The sequence below is a fragment of the Antechinus flavipes genome, chromosome 3 (assembly GCF_016432865.1).
Source record: "Antechinus flavipes isolate AdamAnt ecotype Samford, QLD, Australia chromosome 3, AdamAnt_v2, whole genome shotgun sequence".
Taxonomy (NCBI): domain Eukaryota; kingdom Metazoa; phylum Chordata; class Mammalia; order Dasyuromorphia; family Dasyuridae; genus Antechinus; species Antechinus flavipes.
The window spans coordinates 372388864-372414371 of NC_067400.1; the positions used below are offsets into that span (position 1 = coordinate 372388864).

General features: G+C 37.6%; 1 protein-coding gene and 2 long non-coding RNA genes across 7 annotated transcripts in view; 2 read left to right on the top strand and 1 right to left on the bottom strand.

The window, feature by feature from the left end:
- Positions 1-17412, bottom strand: part of ZEB2 (zinc finger E-box binding homeobox 2) — a 148525-nt gene extending 131113 nt beyond the window's left edge. Inside the window, exons 1-3 of one of the 2 annotated variants that reach the window (XM_051985826.1) lie at positions 16894-17412; positions 16351-16612; positions 13646-13791 (exon numbers count right to left, since the gene is read on the bottom strand). In XM_051985826.1, the coding sequence (XP_051841786.1) occupies positions 13646-13718 (73 nt within the window). In that variant the 5' untranslated portion in view covers positions 13719-13791; positions 16351-16612; positions 16894-17412. Of the gene's footprint in view, positions 1-13645; positions 13792-13896; positions 13994-16350; positions 16613-16893 lie in introns of those variants that run through there. The other variant, XM_051985827.1, reaches the window with a different exon arrangement.
- LOC127554378 (uncharacterized) lies at positions 14400-17201 on the top strand. 2 transcript variants are annotated; one of them, XR_007951959.1, is made up of 3 exons: positions 14400-15795; positions 15888-15967; positions 16234-17201. It is a non-coding gene; the product is annotated as an uncharacterized LOC127554378 (long non-coding RNA). The 2 variants fall into 2 exon arrangements; XR_007951958.1 differs by lacking the exon at positions 14400-15795 and having other exon boundaries at positions 15802-15967.
- Positions 17413-20244: 2832 nt separating the features above from the next.
- The window catches only part of LOC127554379 (uncharacterized), a 51961-nt gene continuing 46697 nt past the window's right edge, over positions 20245-25508 (top strand). For all 3 annotated transcript variants that reach the window (XR_007951962.1, XR_007951960.1, XR_007951961.1), the window contains exon 1: positions 20245-20508. This is a non-coding gene — a long non-coding RNA (uncharacterized LOC127554379). The remainder of the gene's footprint in view (positions 20509-25508) is intronic.

Sequence of the window (25508 nt, forward strand, 5' to 3'; positions counted from 1 at the left end):
ATTTTGCACCATCGGGAAAAGGTAACCTCTGCGAGAAAAAAAACAACAAGGTTAAAGAGACAAGGGCTTTTCACGTGTAATACCACTGCTGCACATCTCGTTCACTGTTTACCATCCCTCAGAAATTGTAACTGTCAGAATTAGTCCTAATTGCAGATGCGAAAGCTGCCATTATAATAAAAACAGAGGCAGTGCAGGCATTAAATGTAGCAGCCTAATTTGTGAGACTACTGAAAAGGTAGAGTAAATGAATATTTCATTACTTTAATTACCAGGGACTACTCTTTTCTTGCTGTCTTATGATAAGTGTTGCTGTAACTAGCAACAGCAAACATCTACTAACACATAAAGTGCAATAATAGTACTGCTGTCAGGATCACTGCTTTAAAATACGAGCAGGAAAAAAATATAATGCTTTATCTATTTCTTCGAGATTGCAGAAGTAGAGGATGGCAACTCATTTAATGTCAAGAGAAAAAAGAATCACTCAACAGCAACCAAAATCCAAAAAGAACAGTAAACAGGTTTTTGTTAAAAGAATAATAGGTAAGATTAAAAAAAAATTAGAAATTTTCAATCCCAATAAAATGCTGGAAAGTGTGGAATGAGTTATTTTGTAATTATATGTTTAAAGGAAATTTTTAGTTTATTTTGTCTGATAAGCTTATAGGAATATAGCAAAGTAAATATAGTGGGGAATGTAGGGGAGAAAGAAAGCAACGTGATTTCAAATGATTAAGTGAGGGTAGACAAATTTATAAGATGACTAAAGTTTTAAGGATCATTTTGGCTAGATTGGAAGAGACTAGCTACAACCTACCAAGAAAGGACTTTGAAGTTTTGAAGTTCTGGTTCATAAGAACCAGGGAGTATTGATAATTATTCAGTCTTGACACTTTGGAATTCCCTAGGTACCTCTGCATAAATGTCAATCTCAGGTAAAGAAAGGGGTAAGGGAGGGTTACTGGTTTGTGAGGAGTGGAGTGGTAGTTGGGTGGTAGGGGGTAAAGGAGGGGCGAGTTGAAGAGATTGCTGAGACTGGCTGAAGCCAGCCTGTCTCTGCATTTATCACTCTGTCCCAGAGGAGGTGTTTGTTCGACATCGCAGTTTGACAGCACAAAAACACTGTGGCCAGAAGCCCTATCAAAGAACCTACTGACACGTATCATTTGTGGTCTGGGTTTCACAGGGCAAAGCTACCTTACACTATCTATACTAGTGTAAAACTCTACACATTTCTTAATGATCAGTGTAATTTTAAACTTTTATTTTAATATTTAAAGATGGCTTTGAAATAACATCTTTATATAATATTTTAAAATAAAATTTAACAATTTGCAAACAATTTGCTTTAATCTATTCCATTGTTAGTGATATTGAAGAAGGAGGTGATCCAAATGAACACAGTAGTGAATTACACTTAAACTCTAAATGAGTAATACACCTAAACGATAAGACAGTCATGAAAATCATTGGTAACTGAGGCCTCTTTTGACAACAAACCTCACCAATTAGAAGTCTCCATTGATGGATTTCCTCTGACAATACTTTTCTCTAATTTTCCTATAAATGCAACTTGAATAGTAGTTACTGTGAGAAAACATTAGTAGTTTTCATTTAATATGTGTTTGTATGTATGGGTGTGTATGTACATATGTAATGAGTAAGCTTGTTTGTGTATGTATGTGCACACATATGCAAGCGTGTGTGTGTGTGCTATATGTGTGAGGATTCAACTATCTCAGAGGACATCGATTGTCTGAAAGGTTATTTCTCCACTTAAAAATGTCTCTATTGAAAGTAATTTGAGTTAATCATATATAAAATTTTATCCCTCAAAAGTACAAAATCTCATTAAGTAAAATGCTTCCATTAATGTGCTTTTTGTTTAAAATAGTAACTAACTCTAGAAAGAAAAAGCAAATAGTAAAGTTTCTTTGAATATGGTTCCTCAAACATCAAACACCACAAATGTAATTTGGGCTGACAAATGATGATTGTCATAGGAATGCTATTAAAAGTAACTTGGATCTCACTATCTAAAATTGCTGAAATATATTCAGAAGTTAAAAAAACTACATCGTAGATGAGAGATGCCATGATATCTCAATCCATTGATCTATTATTATCAAGCCCTTTCCTTAACCATTACCTTGTCAAGCTTGCCTTTTTCATCCCCCAAATAAAAGAATTATCATTCAGTCAATCAATACACATAATAAATAAGTTTCTACTGTGCACCAGGTACTGTGCTAGTTACAGAAAATGAAGACGTGATATCAACATGATGAGATACAAGGAACAGTTTTTATTTGAGGAAATGGGACCAATAACTAGGAATATTATATAAGTAGAATATCATATCATCAATGATGACATATTTCACAGAGAATCAAACATTAGAGTTAAATATCCCTTGACAAGAACTAGATTTCTTCTGATATTATTTTGTAGATTGCTTTGAACACTTGATTCTTAATGAATATCTTTAAATATGTCTTCTAAAATAACTAATTCTACACCAATTTAGTTGAATGGTTTAAACATTTCATTATAGTTTGTGTAACTTAAAACTTTTAAAGTTCTTAATTTAGTTATCAAATAATAAATATGAGGTTTTAAAAACAAATTGTAATAACTTGTATAAAGCAAGAAAAAGGGACAGAGAATTTGTAAGTGGGTAATTTACAGTAGGACATGACATTTAATTCCAGGGATTATATTTAGATAAAAGAAGAGTCATCTGGACTCTTAATTACACAGCAGTGAGAAAAATGAAAGGTAACTTAAGTGTGGAAGCTAAACATTTCCCTTTTATACTCTAATCTCAAATAGCTACTTCAAATCTCACCATCACAACTCAAACTCAGACCAGTAATATAAATAAATTTGTGATAATGATGAATTATTATGACAATTACAATCCTCAGTTGTACAAAGGAAAGAGATTTAAATGAGTTCTGTCTTGGAACATTTACTTCATCTATACCTCTTAAGTAGCCACCCTTATTTCTTATTCTTTTGGACACTATTTTAGAAGTCTCTAAGTTTTGCAATAATACAGCATGCAATACCCACTATCGATGACTATGATTCTGATTAGTGATTATCTTTTTATACTCTTTTGGGTTTTCCCCAATCTTATTTGATGAGATGCTCATCATCATCTTTCTCTTCCTTTCTGTTCTTCTATTTTCCTATCGGGAGACTAAGAGAAATGCAGGGCTCTCCACTATTGCTGAGAGAGTACAAAGTTTAACTTCAGTGTTGGCAATCACAGAATAATTCAGAGATAGATTTCTAGCAAAGGATATGATTTACTCAATTTTGCTCTTTGATTTATATTTGTGTGCTACTGCTACTGCTAAGGTTTTGCCAAGCTCAATTAGATCATGAATGAGATCAGTTTAATTCAGGCCCCAAACTGTGACCTGACCATGGTCTGAGAGTGTCCAAAAATGAATTTTAAGCCTTCCTTTGATTTGCAAAGGAATACTGCATGCTTGGTCGTTCATACAAATAACATAAAACTTAATTATTGGATGATTTGGCAGAAGGCATTCTCGCCAAACAACAGTCAATGCCAGCTACTGTAATGCTGGCGGTACTCTGGGACTTTTGAGTGCAGAACCCCCTTCTATAAGGGTGTTTGTTCATTATATTTTAGAGCAAGATGCTTTTTAATGGAATTCAATGGGTTAGGGAGGCAGGGTGCAATAGGAAGGGTACACCATATTTATAACTCCAGTTAAAAAATGCTGTATCACCTACAAGGGAAGTGGATCTGCGCTGTCAAATCACCAGGAGGCTGTGACAAAGGGAGCTTGCAGCTTGACACACGGTGTAACAACATAGCAAACACCTTTAATTCTGTCATGTCTCATACCCTTTACTTTCTCACACATTTGTGGCTGCTCTCACAGTGACACCTACACTTTTTTTTCTAACTAAATAAGGCAATCTTATTTAAACCAAAATGCAACACCTGTAAAGTTATTCTTATGCCCAGCAAAAATAACATTAACTCCTTCCTCTTATAATTCTAGATTAAAGCAATGTAAATCTTCAGTTTGGTAACGGACAGTTCTGACACCATGCAAGTGGAAGTTCATATGACCTCCTAAGCTTTGAAAGATATGCTGTACTTCCCCCTTTTAATAAGATGTGAATATAGAGATAGTGTGACTGTCAAAAAAAATGGACTCATACAGGTTATCAAGTTTATAGCACATCTTCTTTTTCACATGCCTTGTAGCAATCCCTTATTGTCCTTTGCAGCTCTGAGAAATCTTGAATCCTAGATTCCTCCTAGCTGCCTTATTTTTTTTTCCAAATTCTCCCAATATTTAACAAACTAGAAATAAAAATAACTTTTCTAAAGTATACATTGGATTTTTTTAATGCCTCCTACTTGAGGTCATGTGCTGCCACTCAAATGAAAAAAATATCATTTGATAAAATATAATTTGGAGGCCTATTGATATAACTAAGTCCAACTCAACTAAACCACATTTTAAAAGTAAAAGTATCGCTTAAATAGTTTTCATGTCAACAAGATACTAGACTTGTTTCAGCAATAAATTTCTAGAAGTAGAATCTAGAGACTCTTCAGGAATCTGAATCTTATCTGCTGAGTGAAAGTGTAAGGTACTCTAAGAGTTAAACAGTTTTCCAGCATTACAGGGTAGGTTAATATCACAGCTGCCTGGTAAAGAATTATCCCAGCACCTTACTTAACAAAAGCCTCCTTTTGCAAACAGACTCCTACTTTCCCCCAAGTGTCCAAAGGTGTTTACTGAAGTAAATCTGCCTAAATCCTTCATTGCTTGGGTCATGGGGGTGGGGGTGGATGTTTGGTGTGTGTGTGTGTGTGTGTGTGTGTGTGTGTGTGTGTGTGTGTAGAAGGTATAGAGATAATCTCTTTTTGTAAGTTCTATAAATCTTCTGGGAAAAAATCAGGAATCTGTGTCACATGCTTCTGTTCAACTAGTAACATCTCGTTTAGTTTTGCTTATAAGTGAAATCTGCCACAACAGCTATTGGAAAATATCTGTCCCTGTTTGAGATTGTTCATACTGCTATTTTAGTAGATTGCTCTCCCAAAGTTGTTTTTAGTGTGTTTAATCTAATTGCGGATGAAAAACTGTTGGTATCTTAAAAGTGGTTTTAGAAAACTGACAGTTTGGTAGAAAGATAGTGCAGCTGAAAACTTGTCACGTAAGATTTCTGCTCTTACTATGGTTTCATTCCAATACCATTAACTGCATGTTACTTTTACATGTTGCAAGTGGAGGCAAATAACACAGTAAAATCTGACAGGTCTGCCTGGAAGGGTTTAAACAGCTCCCAGTAAGCAGGGACTCTTTATGAATAAACTTTCTCTTACAGGAGAAAGTGAATAGCACCAAATCCCCCCAAATTTTAAACTACCCAGTTTGAGATACCAAAAGGCTGTCATCTCACAAATGTTAAACATCCTTAAAAAATTGGAAAAAAAAAGTACAATGAAGGTGTGAAAATTGTGGCACTTCTCAGCCCTCAAGCTTTTTAAAATAGAACAACGCCCCCCCCCAAAAAGGTCTTTTTTGGTGGTTTTCCCCTCTTCTTCCTTTTTGATTTATCTGAGGATTCCTTCGCTACCTTCCCCTCCTCCACTTGAAAATATGAATTGTCACGAAAAGTTTAATAATAATAACAACAAGAGGAAAACCTTTTCCAGTTTTCCCTAGGAATTAGCACTGATTCGGCTGGATATATTTGTCCCTTTCCCCCAGCCCCCAATATAGACACCCACCACCAGAACTAAATCCAAGAAGCACTTCTGGCTGCCACCTTTATCTAGAGACAAGGTTTCCCTCCTTTCTCCTCCCTCAATGTCTTCTTGCTCTTCCTTTCCCCTCCCACACATCCCACTCCCCTCACCTTCCAGGTCACTGTGGGTAAACAATAATAGTAATTAAAACAAAATAATGGGCAGCAGTCAAGAGCTGAAAGTCCACACACCTGACCCTAAGTAGAACAGGCTTCTCAGAGTAAAATTTGATCCCTCCCTGACACTTTTTACCTCAAGTGTTAGAGCGAGTGGCCATGAATAGTACAGGCATGCCATCTTGTAACACTATATGCCTGTCAGAAGAGCCAAGGCTTGGTAGAGCATAAGCTATATAAGGCTTGTAACTAGGGGAAGCCCAACAAACAGCGACAAACACCTAAGTTATTTTACTCTGCCTCCACCCTCTGCTCCCCCCCCCCACCTTCTCTCTCTCTCTCTCTCTCTCTCTCTCTCTCTCTCTCTCTCTCTCTCCTCTCTCTCTCTCTCTCTCTCTCTCTCTCTCTCTCTCTCTCTCTCTCTCTCTTTCTCTCTCTCTCTCCCTCTTTTTTTTTTTTTTTTTCTTTTCATCTTGGCTTTCTGTGGCAGAATGCAAATGTAGCCTGCCGGCGGTGAAAGGGCTGAATTGTGATTAAGAAGAAGAAGAGCTCCTTTCTTTGTTCTCCCCTCAGGGGATGTTTACTGGGAGAGACACAGCGGATCAGATATGAAAGGCATTCAGGTCAGCATTGATGTGAGCGAAAGTGAAATCATACCTAAGGCATTCAAAAGACCGCCGTGTCAGGGGTTCAGCTAACGGTGCATCTACTGTGTATGTCTACCCTGGGAGGCAAAAATCTTTCCACAGACCGGAGATTGCCCCCCCCTTAATTTACTACAAAATTATAAAAGTTTTTCCCCCCTGTTTATTTCCCATCAGAAGCTGCAAGAGTTAGTGTGTTCTCTCCTCATGGACCACAGAGAACAATTAAAGAGACCAATTTGTATTAAGTCTAGCAGCTAGATTAGCCATAAATTTTAACCATGATCTGAAATACGCCAGATTTTTTTTTTTTACAGGTGTGTCCATTTCTATCCCATATATGCATAATTAAGGAATGAACTATGGGCTACTCTTGCATTGTTGAAGATAAAATTTCCTTTGTAAAAGGATAGATACATATATATGGGCACAATTGCCTTTCACCTCTCTCAAGGGATACATAATGTATGCATAAAGTATTAAAAAAATACAGCACACCTCAAAAAGCAATGTTTTATTTACTTTGTAACTCCTATTTCCACTCTGTTGACCACTAACAAAATAACATGACTGTCACCTAAGATAAAAATATTTTAAAACAGTGATTTAAGTTAAATGCTTCCAGAAAGTTGTGATTAGCATCATTTTCATTAAAATGTTTGTTGAAGAAATACTTGGATCTTACTTTTAAAAGTTTACACTTTCTACAATCTAAATATTCTTTCAATAGATTTTCCAAGAGACAAGCTGATAGTATTGGCATAAACAGAATTGTGTAAATATATACATATACGTGATTTACAAATTTGAGCAATATAAAAATAAATAGAACATGCCTAGATTCTTAATGATTTAAAAAACCCCAAAGTCACATTTTGTGTTAAAGTACTTTTTTTTTTTTTTTAAAGAGATACTTCGAGGAACAAGGGAATATCTTGATGGAGTTTAATCCTTGCTGATTTTATTTTTTAAAATTCTCACATCTTTGTTAATAAGCAGATTTTCATCCATTTTAACATCTACTTTAATGGTAACATTTAATTCTTTATATTTTCAACTAGTGTTTCTGCATCACAGATTTCTATCTTTTTTCTCTTTACTCGAAAAAGACCACTAAAGAGCAATCAAAAAGGTGTCTGACTTGGCCATTCAGACAATTGCACCCTTGTGGGAATGCTGGAATGAATGGTACAGTGGACACCCCAGCACTATTGACGTTATAAACATGTAAATGAAACACATTAGGGCAGACAATCAATTGTCTGTGAGCACTGCAAACCTGCACTCCCTTTCTATGTGACAGGCACAAAATAGTGTCTACCTTGGGAAGCCATGGTGTTGGGAGAAAAAAGGACAAAGAGTTCTCTTTCACACAGAGGAAAATGCACCTTAAAAGCATTGGAATAATGCAGATGCCAAAAACTGTTGTGAGGAAAAGAATTTCCTATTTCTTGGGTTGAATGCGGCATTGCTATAGAACAACCAACACACTCTTTTTCTACCTTCAGGAGAGACGCATTTTAAAAATAGGAAATATTCTCAATATAGCATTAGACTCCTTTTAAATCTCTTGATACTTTTTAAACTTTTAGCAGTTTCTTATGTATAAGTATTTCTTTAGCAAGGAACTTTAATCTTGTTTTATTTTTTTTTTTTAAAGAAAGACTTTGTAATTTCAATTCATTTTTTTTTTTTAAGTAACAAGGGGAAATTTAAAGTTTAAAATTCATAGCTCTAACCTTACTCTCAAGAGATAGATCATCAGGATCAAATTGTCACCAGGCTAGTGGCTATGCAGCACTCTGCTGCAAAAGGGTATGCCATCCAAATTCAGTTTCTCCAAATTGGTGAAAGATTAAGAAATGAGTCTGGATGCAAAGTCCCAACCTTGTGAGTACCACATCAAAACTTCCAGAAGAATTTACATACAGAAAAAAAGATGAAGACGAATATCTTTGGAGCTCACTAAGAATTGGTATTTTAATACCAAGTATCGTCTCATTGCTTTAGGAGTCAGTAAAGCATTTCCTTATAAGCTAATCAACTTTAAAAGTAATCTACTTCCAAGGGATTTTCACACTGGTAAAGATAACCAGGGATGGGTGAGGTCTCAACTGACGGCTATATGTCTGGACCACCTGAAATTTTTTAAAAGAAAAAAAAGAAAAAAAAAAACTTTTCTGCCTTGTTCTGTATTTTTTTCAACTACATCTAAACTTCATCTTAACATGCAGGAAAACCCTTCATCTCATCTTTTTCCTTTTCATTTACGCATCTTTGAAAGAAGGCAAGATTTTCTTCCACCATCACCCCTTTCTTTCTTATATCTCCCCACTCTCACCTCAACACACTGTTACTATTTGGTACTCCGTTTTGGTAGATCAGAATGGGTAGGTGGGGGTGAGTGTTAATAAGCAATATTATGCCGGTTTGCTTTCTATTCCCTTTTGGAGCAAACGCACTGAACTTTATCCTTTTCTTTACCATTGAAAATAAGATGCTAAAGAAATCAAAGACAGCTTTTTACTGAAACTTTGGAGAAAAATCAGACTACTTTTTATTCCTTCCTTCCTTTCTTTGCTCTTTTTTATCCTTACCTCTTTCCTTCCCTCCCTCTCTCCCTCCTTTTCTTCCTTTCTTCTTTCCCTCTTTCTTCTTTCTTCCTTCTTTCCTCCCTTTCTCTTTCTTCCCTTCCTTCCTTCCTTCCTTCCTTCCTTCCTTCCTTCCTTCCTTCCTTCCTTCCTTCCTTCCTTCCTTCCTTCCTTCCTTCCTTCCTTCCTTCCTTCCTTCCTTCCTTCTCTCCCTTCCTCCCTTCCCTTTTTTTTTTTTGAAAAACAAATTTTGGTTTGCAAGTAACAATTTTATTCCCTATTAAAAAAATAGCTGTCTATTTTTGTGTCTTTCTTAAAGAACGTATGTAAGTCTTTTGGTAGGGGGCTTGAGGAAAGAGGAAAGGAATACTTGTGCTTCTCCTTAGTTTCAGGCTCTACGTGAAGCATAAGAGGAAGCAAGAGCATCTCCAATGAATCCGCTGCAGTAAACGGGGGCAAAGGCAGAAGCAAACTTTGCAAGTTGCTACTGCTGCTTTGGTGGCAGGCAAGACCTGGGCACCTCCGTTCCAGTGAAATCTTCCTATAAGAATGTTGTATGAAGATAGTGCGGTGTAATCAGAGGAATTAAAAGTGGGGGTGGGGTGGGGAAGGTTGGATTTTTTCCCCCCTCCCGATTCAGTGAAAGTGTTACAAAGTGAGTCAGGCGACTGGGGATCATCTGACTGAACTTTGCTGAAACCGACACACATTCCTGTCTGCCGGCTCCTCGCATTTCGACTCCTTTCCTCTTACCCCTACTCCCACTTTTCTCTTCCACATCTTATTTTCTGGGAATAGATTTCATCTTTTTAGGTGGAGGGGGGAAAAAACTGGATATTTCCTGCTTTGGATTAACTTTATTCTGATATTCTTTCCCAACAGTTCCCTGCTAAGTCCTGATTCACCTAGTTCTTCTGGAGAATACTGAAGCTTAGATTGTAGATTCCTTTTCCTCTCACTTGGTAGACTTAATTTCTTCTAACTCTTTAAGTTTGCTTTTTAACAATTTTAGTTAGCATTGTCATCCAATCCGTGTTTCCACCAAGCATCCTTTCAAATGAACAAACAAGAGCACACATTTATCTCCTAGTTGATTTATTCTATTTATACATTGTTGACTTCATTAACACACACACACACACACACACACACACACACACACACACACACACACACACCATACTATCCTAGGTTACTCTTTGACCATTTTTTTCAGTTTCTATTTCTATTCTTGTTGTTATTATTATTATTCCTTTCCAGGAATTTCTATATGATTTTGATAAGCATCATCATATTTAGTGTTATCAGCAAAGACACAAGCTCAGAAGTGACATCCTTTCCATGAATCCAGGAGAGAAGAAAAATCCACTCAGTTCAGATAAATCCTGGCAATTCCCAAAGGGAAAGGCATTGGATACGTGCTTGACTAGAGAGAAAATGAAAAACTCTTCTACCTGCTTCTCAAAACCAGGACATTGCTCAGGCAGGAAGAAACAAATTATTAAACACAAAGAAAAGCACTGGAAGAACAAACTATATCTTTCCAATTAATTAATTGAAGAAAGACACTAAGTAAGGGGTGAGTTGGAAAACTATATAGCTAATGTACAGACTTTAGATTAAGTTTTCAAGGTCTTGAGAATATACTTGAAATTTGCAATTAAACTTTCTTCCCCAGAGTGTTTTGGATTTCCCAAGTTATTGAACATACAAGACATTTTTTTGAGTGGCAATAGAAATGTCATTCAGGTTCATATTTGCCCCTTAAGATTGCTTATTATAGCTACTGCTACACATTATACTCATTATCTGTTCCACCTGCAGAGTCTCCATATAGTCCCTTCCTCTTCCCTTTCTATTAAATTGTTTTTAGAAAACATGAACCAGGTAATATACTTTTCACAGACCTATGTTATACCTTTACATTAACTGAAAGGCTAAACTAGTTTTCTATATCTAAACCAAGAAAAGGGGGTGGGAGGAGGAAGGGACAAGAAATAAACACTCAAAATAGTCTTTACTGCAAAAGAGCACTCCTGGAAACGTCGCTTTAAATTTCATCCTCTTTTCTCTAAAAAAAATGATTGTTTTACATAAGAAAAAAAAAAAAGACTCCTTGACACAAAGCTTTTGTTATCCAGTTGATCAGCAACGTGCTTTAGATACTTGTAAGGGTGAAAAAAAGCCCCACAACAGACATTGATTTTAGAAAATCAATAACCAACATTTAATAAAAAGAACAGAAGAAACACAAGAGAGGAGAGGGGAACATTACGTGTAATTTTAGTGTCTACTAAATTACCCAGAGATGAGGAAAGGGGAAGTCTCCAGTGTGAAGACCACCTTAAATAATGACAGACACAAGAGTAAGGAAAAATGGGGGAAAACCCCACAAGACTTAAAAGAGGTAGTCGGAACAGATCCTGGGAAATCTCCTCTGAATATATTATTTTACTTGTGTTTTGTTTTGTTTTGATTTTTTTTGGGGGGGTAATATTAAAGCCAAGCAAATAAATCAAAGACAGCACAAAGGGAAAAGCCAGTGTAACATAACGAACAGTTTCTGACTAAAATTCCTCTATCACTCCCCCATATGGCTCGACACCTCCGCCACAACAAGAAAAAGACACACACGCACGCACAAAACCTAGAGAGAGAAAGACAGGATCATTTGTCTCCAATCAAAAATTCTCTTCTCTTTGTGTTATTCTCCCTCCACACCCCACATCCCACACCCCAGTCTCTACTTAAATTCTGTAGCTCAGCTTTAAGGAAAGGGATTGAGGTTCATACAATTGTCTTCATTTCTCCTGATCTCTAGAGGAAAGTTGCTGAAAGTGGGGCCGGGAAGTCCATTCAGGGCTTTGGGAGGGGGTGGGTGGGGGGGCTTTCGACTACGGAAGCAGTGGAGAAACTAGGGAGGGACAGAACCCCACACCAAAGGAGAAGCAGCCAAATTGTGAGCTCAGTCCAGAACACCACGTCCCATTGAGTTCAGTCTCTCTGTAGACTGCAGAGACCAGGGGAGAGGGCAATCATGGGCGACTAGACAAATTGTTTTATCTGTATTATTATGATTACATTGGAGAAGTTTCATTTCATATTTTTGAAAAAGTAAGTATTCTCTTCCACCATTCTCCTGTCATGGTCTCACTCCTTCTTCCTCACGCATCTCCCATCCCCCAATCTCCCTCAACCCTTAATGCCAATCACTTTTCCTTTTCATTCCCACGATTTGTTTCGGGCAATGGCCAGTCTTTAAGAAAAAAAAAAAATGGACCTATTGAAATGTCACCCCCTTTCCTTTTTTCTTCCTTCCTTCTCTCTCTCTCTCTCTCTCCTCTCTCTCTCTCTCTCTCTCTCTCTCTCTCTCTCTCTCTCTCTCTCTCTCTCCTCTCTCTCTCTCTCTCTCTCTCTCACACACACACACACACACACACACACACACACACACACACACACCATCCCTCCACTTATTTTCTCTCCTCCCCCTCTAACCGCTGGCGTGTTTTTATTCCCCTCTCCCCCATGCTCTCCAAATCTCTTTCCCTACTATAAGGCGCTAGAGCTAGGGTGATCTTGACATGAAAACTGGCCGGAAAGTGCCTTTGGTCTCTAAGAGTCTTACATATCCTGCCGTTGTAAAAGCAATCACATTAAAAAGGAGAGATACGTACATACACACATAGACACACACGCAGAGTGATAGAGTTAGCAGGGTCCTGGGCAGAGCTTTGAAGAGGGACAGGGACACTGGCAAAAGAAACCCAGGACCGTTAGTTGAGCGGAGTGGGGGGGGGGGGGGGACGGGCGGTGAAAGAGAGAGAGAGAGAGAGAGAGAGAGAGAGAGAGAGAGAGAGAGAGAGAGAGAGAGAGAGAGAGAGAGAGAGAGAAACTTGTAAAGGAGGACTCAGTCAGTCAAGAAACTTTCTGTATTCCTAAGGCTCAGCTAACGGGGCTCTAGCTCTCAGATTCATTCTCTCTCTCTCTCTCTCTCTCTCTCTCTCTCTCTCTCTCTCTCTCTCTCTCTCTCTCTCCTTTTCTTTTTTTTTTTCTTTCAAAAATACTCAGTAAATCTGAAGAAAGTCCTAAGATTTGGTACTCTGCCCACTGGATCGGAGACTCCAAAGAGGTCGAGAGGGGTGGGGGTGGGGGGAGCGGTGAGAGAAGAGGAAGAAGAGGATGTGAGGGTGGGGTGGGGGTGGGGGGTGGGAGAAGCAAAGAGGAGATGTAGTCCAGGAGAAGGGTCTAGGAACCCCCGGTTTCTTTGACACTCACTTTCCCCGGGACTTCCTTGAACTCTCTCTCCCCCTCCAGAAATATACAACAGGCGGATCTCTCCTCGGCCACATAGAAAAGCGATCGCCAGCAAACCCCGGGGCGGCTGCTGCTGCTGCTGCTGCTGCTGCTTATTTTTCCTCCTTCTCCCTCTCCCTCTCTAGTGGAGTCGAAAGGAAAAGTTTGATTCAGGGTTTTTCTTACCGTTTTTCCTTCTTGGATTGGCTTGTTTTCGCCTCTTACACCTGGGGCCATCCGCCATGATCTGCTGCTTCATTGATAAGAGTGGATCAGATGGCAGGCAGTTCGCATGGACTCGGCTCCCTGATTCAGCAGCACGCAGACTCTATCTAACAACCAAACACAGCAACAATGTGGGCATTGGTATATCCCATTTAAATGCAGGGCGCCAAAGGGAGCCCAAATATTCACCCGAAAAGAACCCATCCACGCACCCAAAAGGACTCGCCGGGGTTGAAAACAAAACTAAACTTCTTCCCCTGGCCGAGTAGCTTTGTGTTTGTTAATGTTTTGTGTATTGCACCAGCAAAGGAGATCAGAGACAAGAATTACATCTTCAAAATGAGTCATAACTCATGACCGTATGAGGGAATGCACAGGGTTTTACAGTAGGCTGTTTGACTCAATGCTAGGCGGACCATTTCCTCCGAAAAGTACTTTAGACCAACATTGTAACTTGTTTTCAGGAGATTTTTTTTCAAAGGAAAACACATACACACACGCAGCACACTTAGGCAAATTGATAACAGTAATTACGTTAAGCCTAGTCTCCCCCCACCTCCCGCCCGCCACCCCCTACACTCCATCACCCTCTTGGAGTTAAACAAGACGCTGTCCCCCAGGTGGGATTCCCCCTCCCTTCTCTCCTAACATAAGAGTAATTATAAGCCTTTTGCCCGGTACGATCCCCCCTCCCCGATGTGACTATATTTATTCAATCCCCCTCCCCATATTCCCTCTCTTCACTATTTCATATTGGTCCAGTTAAACAGCTACAGTATAATTTTTCAAGAAAGGAAACAGAAATCAAAACTACTACTGTAATACTTTCAAGCTTTCTAAATGGTCATATCCTTTCTGGCTTGTAAACTTTTGTGCCTAAAATATATAAAGATATCAATATATCGAGAGAGAGACTGCATTTTAAAGCAAAATCTGTCAGAACTTGGAGAGAGGGAACTCTTGATCTGGAGGATACTAGGGATCCCGAAAAGAAGTCCATCTTGGAGAAGATGCTTTGACTTGAGGATTAGTTTAAACAGGGGGCTATAAAAGATGTAACAGATGCAAACTGTAAAACACGGGCAATTAACCATTTATCTGCCGGACAAAATCTGTCTTAGCCCAAGCACCTATTGTCTACTTCTATACTAGAAGCTTTTCAGAAAACCTGGAAAGCAAGTATCAGTTTCCACACATTTGCCCAGAAGGGTGGAGGTATAAAGGGGGTAGTGGTGGTGATGATAATGGTGAGGGGGGTGTGAAGTACACAGAAAGCATCTAAACTTCAACATAGACTTTCAGTAAGACTTTTGCAATCAAGCTTTTTGCTTCCCCCCATCCCATTTCTGAGCTCTTATTCTTTAATTGTGAAAAAGGAAATGAATTACAGAAACTCTCATGTTAAATGTTTGAGATCCTAAAGCTGGCCTGCCTGTCTTCCTTCCTGACAAGTCCATTGCATAGAAATACATGTTTAACAAGCTAAACAGTTTTGTAGGAGTGTGTATGAGGAAGAAATGAAGATTAAATTTTATCATTGCCAATTAGTTATAACTCTGAAGTTAGCAATCTCTACATCATTCTTATAGAGGGAACATATAAAATCCAAAAGTAGATGTGTGTGTGTGTGTGTGTGTGTGTGCGCGCGTGTGCATGTGTGTAAACAAATTCATAGAAGCTGGAGCTTTGCTCTGATATGGGATTCTTAATGTCAGACTACTGATACTGGGGTCATTTAAACACAATTCTATTTTTTTCTGTGACTAGTTAGCATTTAAATTTGCTCCTAATTTAAAATCCTAAAGTCCTGACAGCAGTTTTCTTTGCAGCTGGAGTGACACCCCCCCCCATCTCCCTTTGGTAAAGGACTCTAAGTTCCAGTCATTACTTTCACTTCTTTATTTATGATCACAGAAGCTGGGGTGTTACTTCACACACATCCACACAAAGAATGAAATAAAGAAATGAAACTCACTAGGCAGACAAAACAGCAAACTTTTTGCTTAGAAAACATCCCTTTTCTATGGGAGAGGATGGGAAACGACTTCTGGGAGAGAGGCTTTTCCTAAATTTGCTTTCTGAATTGACCACTGCTTTGCAATTATTAACAGGTACATGCAAAGTTTAAGATTCTTAGTGTAATTGATTTGGTTTAGAAGCTACAATATGACAGCAGATGTCCACCTACTTACTTTGTATCTAGCTGGATCACTTTCGATAAAACTTTTGCAAAGATGGAAGCACTATGGAAGCAAAATGCACCTTAGTTACCTGGATGAGCAGGTACTGGGAAAAATTTGGAAGAGAAAAAGAAAAGGAAAGGAAAGGAAGAGAAGAAAGAGTGAGGGGGGAGAGTGAGAGAGAGAGAGAGAGAGAGAGAGAGAGAGAGAGAGAGAGAGAGAGAGAGAGAGAAGGAAGAAGAAGAAGAAGAAGAGAGGAGAGGAGAAGGAGGGGAAAGGAGAGGGGAGAGGAGAAGAGGAAAGGAAAGATAACTCTAGGGAAAAGCTTTCCTTAAAAGAACTAAGCCCACCTGAAATTCTTGCCCTCAGACTTCATGTCTCACTTCAGAATTAACTACCATCCAAAAGGACCACGACAGAAAAAGAGGGGAAAAAATACAATGCAAAAAGAAAAAAAAAATAAGGTAAAGAAAAAGAAGAACCTACCTGCGAAGTCTTGTTTGTAGTTTTGGCCAGAAATGGTGAGAAGAAAAAGCATGAAGAAGCCGCGAAGTGTGGGGGAGAAAAGGTGGAAGAGAAGCAGCTCCTGGAGAAAATTGTAAAAAGCCTTGCAAAGAGTTGTCGGAAGGACCGTTATTCCTGCTGGGCAGGTTAGGACTGATCTCTTTCTGCCACTCCAGGAAACACAAACCTGGGGACGGACTGACGTGTTACGCCTCTTCTAATGACATTTTTTTCTTTTTCTTTTCTGTAGAGAAGAGAGGCGAGACCCTGAAACACGCGCCACCTATCTTTGTGGGGAGGGATAATTGAAGAGCACTAAACGTGAGCATCATGTGAAAACGTGATCGCCAAGTTTCTCTCTGGGAAAGGATCTGGGATAGATTATACCTTGAAGTCTCCGCAAACGCTTTAGTGGAAGAAATGAAATTCCACCTCCCTCCCTTCCTCCCTCCCTTTCTCCCTCCCTTTCTCCCTCCCTCCCTCCCTTTCCCTCCCCCTCCTCCCCCTACTTCCCCCCTCCCTAACCATCAAGTCTTTGGCATCATTATCCTCTTCACTAAATCCTACTGGATACAAGGCGGAAAACGGTGAACACCATTCACAGAACTGGAGCACTCAAAGGAACCGAAAGTTAAAGGCAAAGATCCTGTGTCTTCAATCAAGATCTCTTCTTCTTACAAAGATATCTCTAATGGCCAGATTTCAGATGCACATTAACTTGTGTGGATTTCTCAGCACGGCTCCCAGCACTAAAGTCTTTGCCCTTTTCTCTAAGATTTTCTTTTCTTTTCAGATGCCAAAACCATGTAATAAAATTATATGAAGAAACTAAATGCTGCGTGTGAACTGCATCCTAGGGCATGTAGATCGGGATTCCTGGTTTTTGTCCTAACATGTGCGGGGTTCCACTGGACAAAAAAAGTGTGCTGGACGAAATTTTTTAGAATTGGATCACTAAGAGAGAGGATGGGGTTGGATGATCTCTGGACTTTTCTCCAGCCCATCTATATGTATATCTATGTATATGTGTGCACACGCGTAGACGCACACATCACCACAAAGAGTGTGTGTGTGTGTGTGTGTGTGTGTGTGTGTGTGTGTGTGTGTGGTGAGGGAGGAGGAAGCAGGGGGAAGGAAGGAGAAAGAGGAACTTGCTAGGGAAAAAAGAGAATGATATTAAACTGCTTGAGGGCTAAGTTTTTCAAGGTTTTTTTTTTTTTTTTTTTTTTTTTGATATTGCAATTAAAATAAAATTTTTAAAAAAGGACTCCACCTTTGCACTGAAGGGATTGGTTATGTAAATATGTAAGGGATTTCCTGGAGAATACAGCTTTCTACTGTATGGTTAATTAAATCATCACTCAAAAGCTTCCAATGTGACGCTTCTGTCGTAATCCAATCAGGTTACGTAGGTCCTAAACAAGAAAGATATTTTCCACATCTGGAAGTCAGCAATTTAGCAAGTACTGCACATTATTAACCAATTCAGAGCCCACTTCCCAGGGGGATTTTTTGAAGTTTAAGTGTTCTTAACCAATGCTCTGCTGTTTTGTTAATCAAAAAGCTGGTTTACACTGCACATAATTGGAACTAATATAGAAGTAAATAAAGGCAGCCAAATTTGTGGATGCTGAGCACAGACATTAATCTGGATGAAAAAAAAATCTCTTAGCCTCGATCAGTTCAGGCTCTCTTCCTTAAAGAACCAACAGGCGTTTCTTGCAGTGAAAGTGCTGTAAATAATCTCAATGCACAAATAAACTTCCAATTCTACAAGCTTGTATTATTCTATCTGAAGGTAAATACAGGGGTGACTACAGGTTTGGATGACTATGTCTGCTTTTACAGAGTTAAATCTATTACTGCATTTTTATTTTTATTTTTTTAGTCTGATGAAAACTGAAACAAATGATACACTGATCGGCACTACACTTTTACTTATATTATGTTGAGATAAACTGTTTTGAACTGCACTTTGAATATATGCCTAAAGCAAGAATTTGAATGCTAGGAATAGTCAGTAATAATTTCACTCAAAACTATTCCTCACATGCAAACACCTTTCTTACAAAAGAAGAAAAAAGCAAGCATATATATATTGTAATATATACTCACATCTTTCAAAGTGCATTTATTTGTATTTTCTACAGTTTAAAGAGACAACTTATCCTGAATTGCAACAGTCGGAATAAATATATATGTATGTATATGAAAATGTGTATATTATACATATGAGTAAGGAAGAATTAACAGTTGGTTACTGTCTTGTCTCTGCTGAACATCACTTCAGTGTATATTTATTAAGTAGAGAATTACTAGATAAATGAATCTTTTCTTCAGGTTTTCAGATAGCTTCTGTAGCAGGGCAGGATTACAAGATCTTCATACACACAAAAGGAAACTAAATATTAAAGGCAAAGGTCAGAGAATTTTTCTCTATTTTATACTTGTAAAAATATTTTAAAAAATTGGTATACGTCAAGCTCTTTCTCCACTGATTATCACTCCTCTTTATATTCCCTTCCTCTTTATCCATCTGTTTTCCTTTTTTTTTAACATTAAAATTTTGAGTCTCATCTCCAGAAGTTTGCCTTTCTGCTTCTTTCTTGATACTCCCTGAGCTTATGGTATGAACTACTGATGTGACAGAAATCCACAAATAAGATATGGTCTTTCCAGGATGTATTTCCATCTCTTGTATAATAGCATCAGGACAAAGGACCACAATATATAGCAAACAAAACGAGTTCTCTTTATATAAAACTTTATTGTGTACTTATGTCAGGTTACTTTATATCTGACTGAAAAAACACACACATACAACAATCTTAAACATTTCCATTAAAAATAACTAATGATCTGATAACTGTGATCCCACTAATTGTTCAGTTGGCATGAAGCAGCATAGAGAACATTTGATCACTTTTCTTTAGTGCCAGTCTTTAGATGCTTTGGGAAAAATCTTTCATGCTTACTTCAAGTTTAAGGTTTTCATCACGTTAAATTTCCTTGCGAGGTGTAAGATGCTCAGATCTCCTACTCGCCGCCCACTCCACCCCCTAACCCCATCCCCAAAGGTTTCCTCTTCACTCCCTCCTTGAGCACGCCCCTGCCAGTGTTTGAAGAGACAGATACCATAATGACAAATGCTGTGAAATCAGATTAGATGGAATATTAATTTGAATGGGGACTCCCTAGATCCAAGACCCAAGGCAGAGACAGTTCGAACCAAAGCAGCAAACTGATTTCGGGAGATACAGAACATAGAAGGAAAAAAAAAAGTACAGAGCTGCCTAGCTTGGGTGTCCTCTTTCCCATTCAGGAAAGCAAATCCTTAGGATGAATTGATCTTTCTACAAATGCCCTACACATTAATAATATACTTCCAGATTATAACAGAGGAAGAGGATTAAGACCATAGCTACATGTAAATTTGAAATAATATTGCAATCGACCTTGTAGAGGAAAAATAATCCTGTAGGATTTACTTAGGTAAAACAGACCCCGGAAGGGTTCATCACAATTGTGGTAAAAGGAACACACTTTAGTTTTCAAATCCACACTAGTTAGGATTTTGTGGTCAACTTCCCCTACTCCCTCCACCCTTCCCACTTCTGTCAATTTACTCAACTTTTAAAACCTTCTTTTCCTCCCAACTCCACAGAAAGCCTCACAGAGATAAAATGCTTCTCCTTAATGGCATGCAAAGCTACAGTCTTTATTAGAACATGACCACATTATGTTATTTTAGTATATTTATGCATTTTGTAAGAAGACATTTTTAAAAGCCTATATTTGAATAGGAATTTAACCCTAATCCAAAGGAGTATTTGCGACTCGGGTTGGGTCTGACCAGGAGAGGCAACTTCCTTTCCAGTTGGAAGTGAGGGGTGTGTCACCGAAGTCTGCTATATTGGTGGTGATGGTGACAAGGAACCACACATGAAACTTTTTCCCTGCGTGAAAACTGATTATGATCCTTCGAAAGTCAGACCCAGAAGTGGGGGGCGGGAGATTCTTTTTTGAAGTGTCACCTTCAAAAACTGTAACGGAATGAATCACCACCCCCTGGCAACCCCAAACGTGTCTTCTCAGTTTCTGTATCCTCATAGATTACCTGGCTGCTGCCCAGAGGACAAGGTGAGCTAAGAACTTAGTGGTTTTTTCTTTCTTTCTTTCTTTCTTTCTTTTTTTTTTTTTTTAATTAAAGGCCAACTGACTCTCTTTTAAAGACAGTCCTCCCTCCCCCTCTCTCCTCCGTCTCCCCATCGTTTGATAGGAGCCAGAAAACTTCAGGACCCAAGTCATCCTTTTAATTTATTGATGTAAAACAAGTCTTGATGGATGCCACTAATTCACTATGCGCGCTCCCGGGGTACTTTTCGTTCCTTCCATGATTTTGATCTTAGACCAATGCATCGCATCACATGTAAGGCACCACGTGTGGGAATTCAACCTCCCTCCCCACTTCCCCAGAGTCTCCCCACCTCACTCCTTGCCCCCCCTTACCCTGGGTCTGGTCAGCTGACCTCTTTTTCTCTCCTCCTTCATCACCCCGCCGCCCCTATTTCCGGTCCCCAGGGTACAGGGGGAGGGCAGGCCGGGAGATTTAGGCTCTGGATGTGTGTGAGCTAGTGAGGAGGTGATGCTAGGGGCTGATTAACATAATAAAAGCCGTGCCTGGAAAAGCCTACAACACGCGACTGTCAATCTCAGTTAAGGGGACAGAAGGGGGACAGCGTAAGAATCACTAGATAACTTAGTTGATGTTGTGTGGCAATGCAGGCCAGAGAGGAGTTTAGTCTTCACTAGAAAGTATGTGTCACTAACATTTTCAGATGCCAGGAGCAACACAAGGGATCTGAAAGCTAAAGTGATACTGGTAGTCTCTCTCTCTCTCTCTCTCTCTCTCTCTCTCTCTCTCTCTCTCTCTCTCTCTCTCTCTCTTTCTCTCTCTCTCTTTCTGTGTCTCTGAGAAAGACATCATTTTTTACTCTCTTTCTTCACATTTTTTTCCTATTGCACTCTTCCTCAACACTAATCCGGTCTGCTATTTGCTTATCTTCTTTTTTCCCTTTTAGCTTTCACCTTCTTCTTCTTTTTTTACAACCTCCTAGCATGTGTTCAGATTTATTATTGCATTTTCCAAAACAGAATACTTAATAGGTAATTAAATTACCATCAGGAGATGAATGACAACCTATGTCTAAAAATAACTACATGGCAAACACGTAAGATAATAAAAGTCCACCAACACATTAACATAGCATAGTAGTCAGTGACAATGTAAAAAAAAAAAAAAAAAAAGCATACCAGTAGTAATAACAGCAATGGTAAAGAATAATTTAATATTCTTCAGACACCACCCCCCTCCAACAAAATTCTGCAAAACAGTATCTTTCCCATGGAGGTAAGAAATATTTTGCATGGAGAAGGAGATCTAGTCAATGTTAGCACTTTTTAGACTGATTATACTTCAGTCCCTTTATATTAAAATCTCAGCATAACTTATTATAGTTTATAGGTTAGAACAATAACCTTTTACATTTTGCAATCTGTTTAAAATCATTACCACTTCTAAATGTATTTTTTTTATCTTACTGCTTATTTAAATTGTGGAATTTTAATTGTGGATAATTCACTTCAGTAAGAAACTTAAACCATATACATTCTACAGAACAAGCTAAATTAAAAATTTTAGTATTATTATTATTTTTATTTTTTCATCAATTCTAATAGGATGATGTCTATTCAAAGTAGGTGGATGATATATTGACAATTATTCCACATAGTGAACTCTGTTTTTTGGAACTTTTCTTAAAATTTGGTCACATTTCATGGATGGTTATTAAAATTCAAATTAGTGCTTGTTTACAAGCTGTTGTTTGTTTTGTTGAATTTTTAAAACTTGTTGGAAGCCAATTTAACTCATATATTAAACAGTTTTTAGGTCTGAAAAATAGATACATTAGAAAGATGCCTATTACAGTTCATAATTATTAATTGACATTTTATGATGAATAATTAATTATTTGAATAATTTTTGTATCTCTGATCTGAACACATATTTGCATATCTAATGCCTGGTTTTAAATTATTTTTTTAAAAATATATTTTTCATTCTCCCAGGACAGAGACAAGAAATAACAAATAATGCAAAAGTTTTTCTCTTGCACTTAAAAAAGTATATTTGTTGAATTAGATGCTTGCAAAAATATTTGATATGCACGTCATTTCTTCACCAATGATACATGAAGACATAGATATGTATATTATTTATGTAAAATGATCTTTTTAATAATAAAGAATGTTTTTAAAATTATAAAACTAAAAAGAAATTATTGACTACATAATGCTTTCTTATTTTACTTTGATTATTAAAAAAATTTAGGTGATATCTATGTAGGCAAATGAGAGTAGAAAATTTTAGCCTTGTATTAGGCTTATATGGATGAATTTTAAAGGTCTCTATAGTGTATATGAAGGGAAGTAAAGTTGTGTTAAAATAATTTTGAAGAATATTTTAATCCTGATAGTCTTTTTATCCCATGTCCAGTTGAATGAAAGTTGAAAAAAAAATAGAAAGTTATATAAAAGATCTAAAAAATATTTTTATCTGATACTTAGTTAATACTGATGCAATATGATTACTATTTTTATTTAAGTATTATCTGTTCTTTTTGGATTAAAACTGAGGGTGTCACTAAGTGAAAGAATCAGAACGAAGAACTTGGCAGAGTTAAGAGTTCTTTGGAGTGGTGCAAAGTGGGTACTATAATTGTAATGAAAAAGAAATATTCAAAAAATAGTCAAAAATCAAAATAATTAGAGTTATCTCCATTGAATTGTTTAGTAGTTTCTCTTTTAAATACAATATATTTATAATTTGTTAGAAGCATCAACCTTGTACTGAGGTAAAATGAAATTCTTAGAAATTTGTTATGTCACATTGTGTACAATAACTGGTAGTAGCTTGTGTCTGAGAGATTTTCTTTCAGTGCAGGGGTTAAATTTTTAATAGCTTAGTTACATTCTTGAGTAAGACTTGCAACAAAAGGGCAAACTTTCAAATTCTGAGACCAGAATTTTGGCTTTTAGAAAACCATTTGCTTTAAGACTATTCATAATGAATCAAACATTCCCTTTTGAAATTAGATTCATGTTAAAGCTAGAACTAAGTTCAGATAGCTATAGTGAAAAAGAAAACCATTTTTAAATTGGAAAATAAAATATCTACTACTCTTAGAATTAGTAGAACATAATGCAATCAAGGTAGAGAAAAAAAGTTGTTATAATAAAAGATGCTGGTTTCATTTAACCCAAACCCTTATGATCTTTGGCTCTTCAATTATATTTACAAATCTTATAGCTTCTTGCAATTCCTAAATCTTCTCTATTTACTACTTCTTTCCTCTTGAAGATTCCCTAACTTTTGTTCTTTCATACTTTTCTCCTAGTGGGATTATCTAACAAAGCAGCTGGATATTTGCCTAGAGGTCTCTGGGGTAACTTGCACTTTTTACAGTTTTTCAAAGTATAGAAATGTATACAAAGTATAGAAAAAGTATAGAAATGTACTACTTTATCTAGAAATTATATAGTAACTTGACTTGGTTGACATCAAAGAAATTTGAGCAGTTTGCTTTTATGTTCTTCTTCAATACTGTCCAGTTCATTAAAGAATCAAAATGTGACTCATTGAAAGTTTTATTGGTTTGTGTCCTCTGGATTAGATAACATTTGAAACCCATTCTATTCGAACCTTGCCAGGTTCATAGAAACTATATCATTTGAACTACTCTGGGATAGCCTTTGGGTATCTGGGTTGCCTCTACATTATGATAAGGTATTGGTATAGGAATCTTTTGGAATCATAAACTAAAAAGTGCAGCTCATTTTTACATTATGTTTATGAATTGGTATTAGATGAATTTTACTCTACTTTGTGACTTTCCCCAGTGAAGTTCAGCAGTCCTAAGGCAGGAGCAGGAAAATTGCATTGAGGACAGAGGGGTATTGAGGGTACTCTGGGATTTGGTAGTTGGGAAATGCAAAAGGTAAATTCTAGGAGTCAGGAAGACTGAAGCTCCCAATCTTGAATTGGATACTTACCAGCAATAAGATCCTGGGAATCATTTAGCCTCACAGCCTCAATTTCCTTATATATAAAATGGGGATAATAGTAACACTTCACAGGATTGTTGTGAGGATCAAATAAGAAGACATATGTTAAACATTTTGTAAACCCTAAAACAATATTTAAATTTCAGTTGTTCTTATTGTTGTTGTTATTATTATTAGTAGAAGTAGTAGTAGTGTAGCAGTAGTCACAGTAGCAGTAGTCAGTAAAACATTAACATTAAATCTTTGGGGTCAAGAAGAAACATCGTATGGAAGCAAAAGAAACCAAGTTGAGTGAGACTAATTATTGGAAGGATCTAGAATCGCGTGACCAGCAAGATGGTCAAAATACACAGACTTGAAATTTTTTTTAAAAGGATCTAGATGTCAAATATGATGTCATTCCAGCTGAGTCCACAGGATAAAACAGAACCTTATCTCAAATGGACTGAAGGATTTTAATACTTAGCACCTTCAGTGTTCTTACACATACCAACAGAATATGGGTTTCCAGGGTACTTGTGAGGAGGAGGGCTTGTGACTCAGGTTTGTGCTGAAGAGATCTTCCAAAACAATAACTTTCTATCTGACACTTTCCCTCCCCATCCCAAGAAACTCCATGCTTTGATTCTGTTATGCCAGGGAAAGCAGGAGGGAGGTTCATGTACTGTTGCAGGAACTTAGATCAGAGGGAATCTTGTACCAGAATTGGGCTTAAGGGACTAGAAACTCATCTGGGACTAGTTCTCTCCCCCTGGAAGTAATTCCCAGAACAAGAAATGGGCTGATTAGCTCTTCTATTCTCTCTCTTTGAGATGAATGAGACCATGCACTAGGCCAGTTAGGGTGGAGGTGGGAGAGTAATCTATGCAAAACTGGAAAAAAGAAGTGTCAAAAAGTTAGTTGAATTCCCAAAGGCCATGATGGGAAGTACAAGAAAAAATCAATGGATCAAAGAATGTGTTTCATTAAAACAATCAACAAGCATTTATGAAAAGTTTACTCTGTGACTGACATTG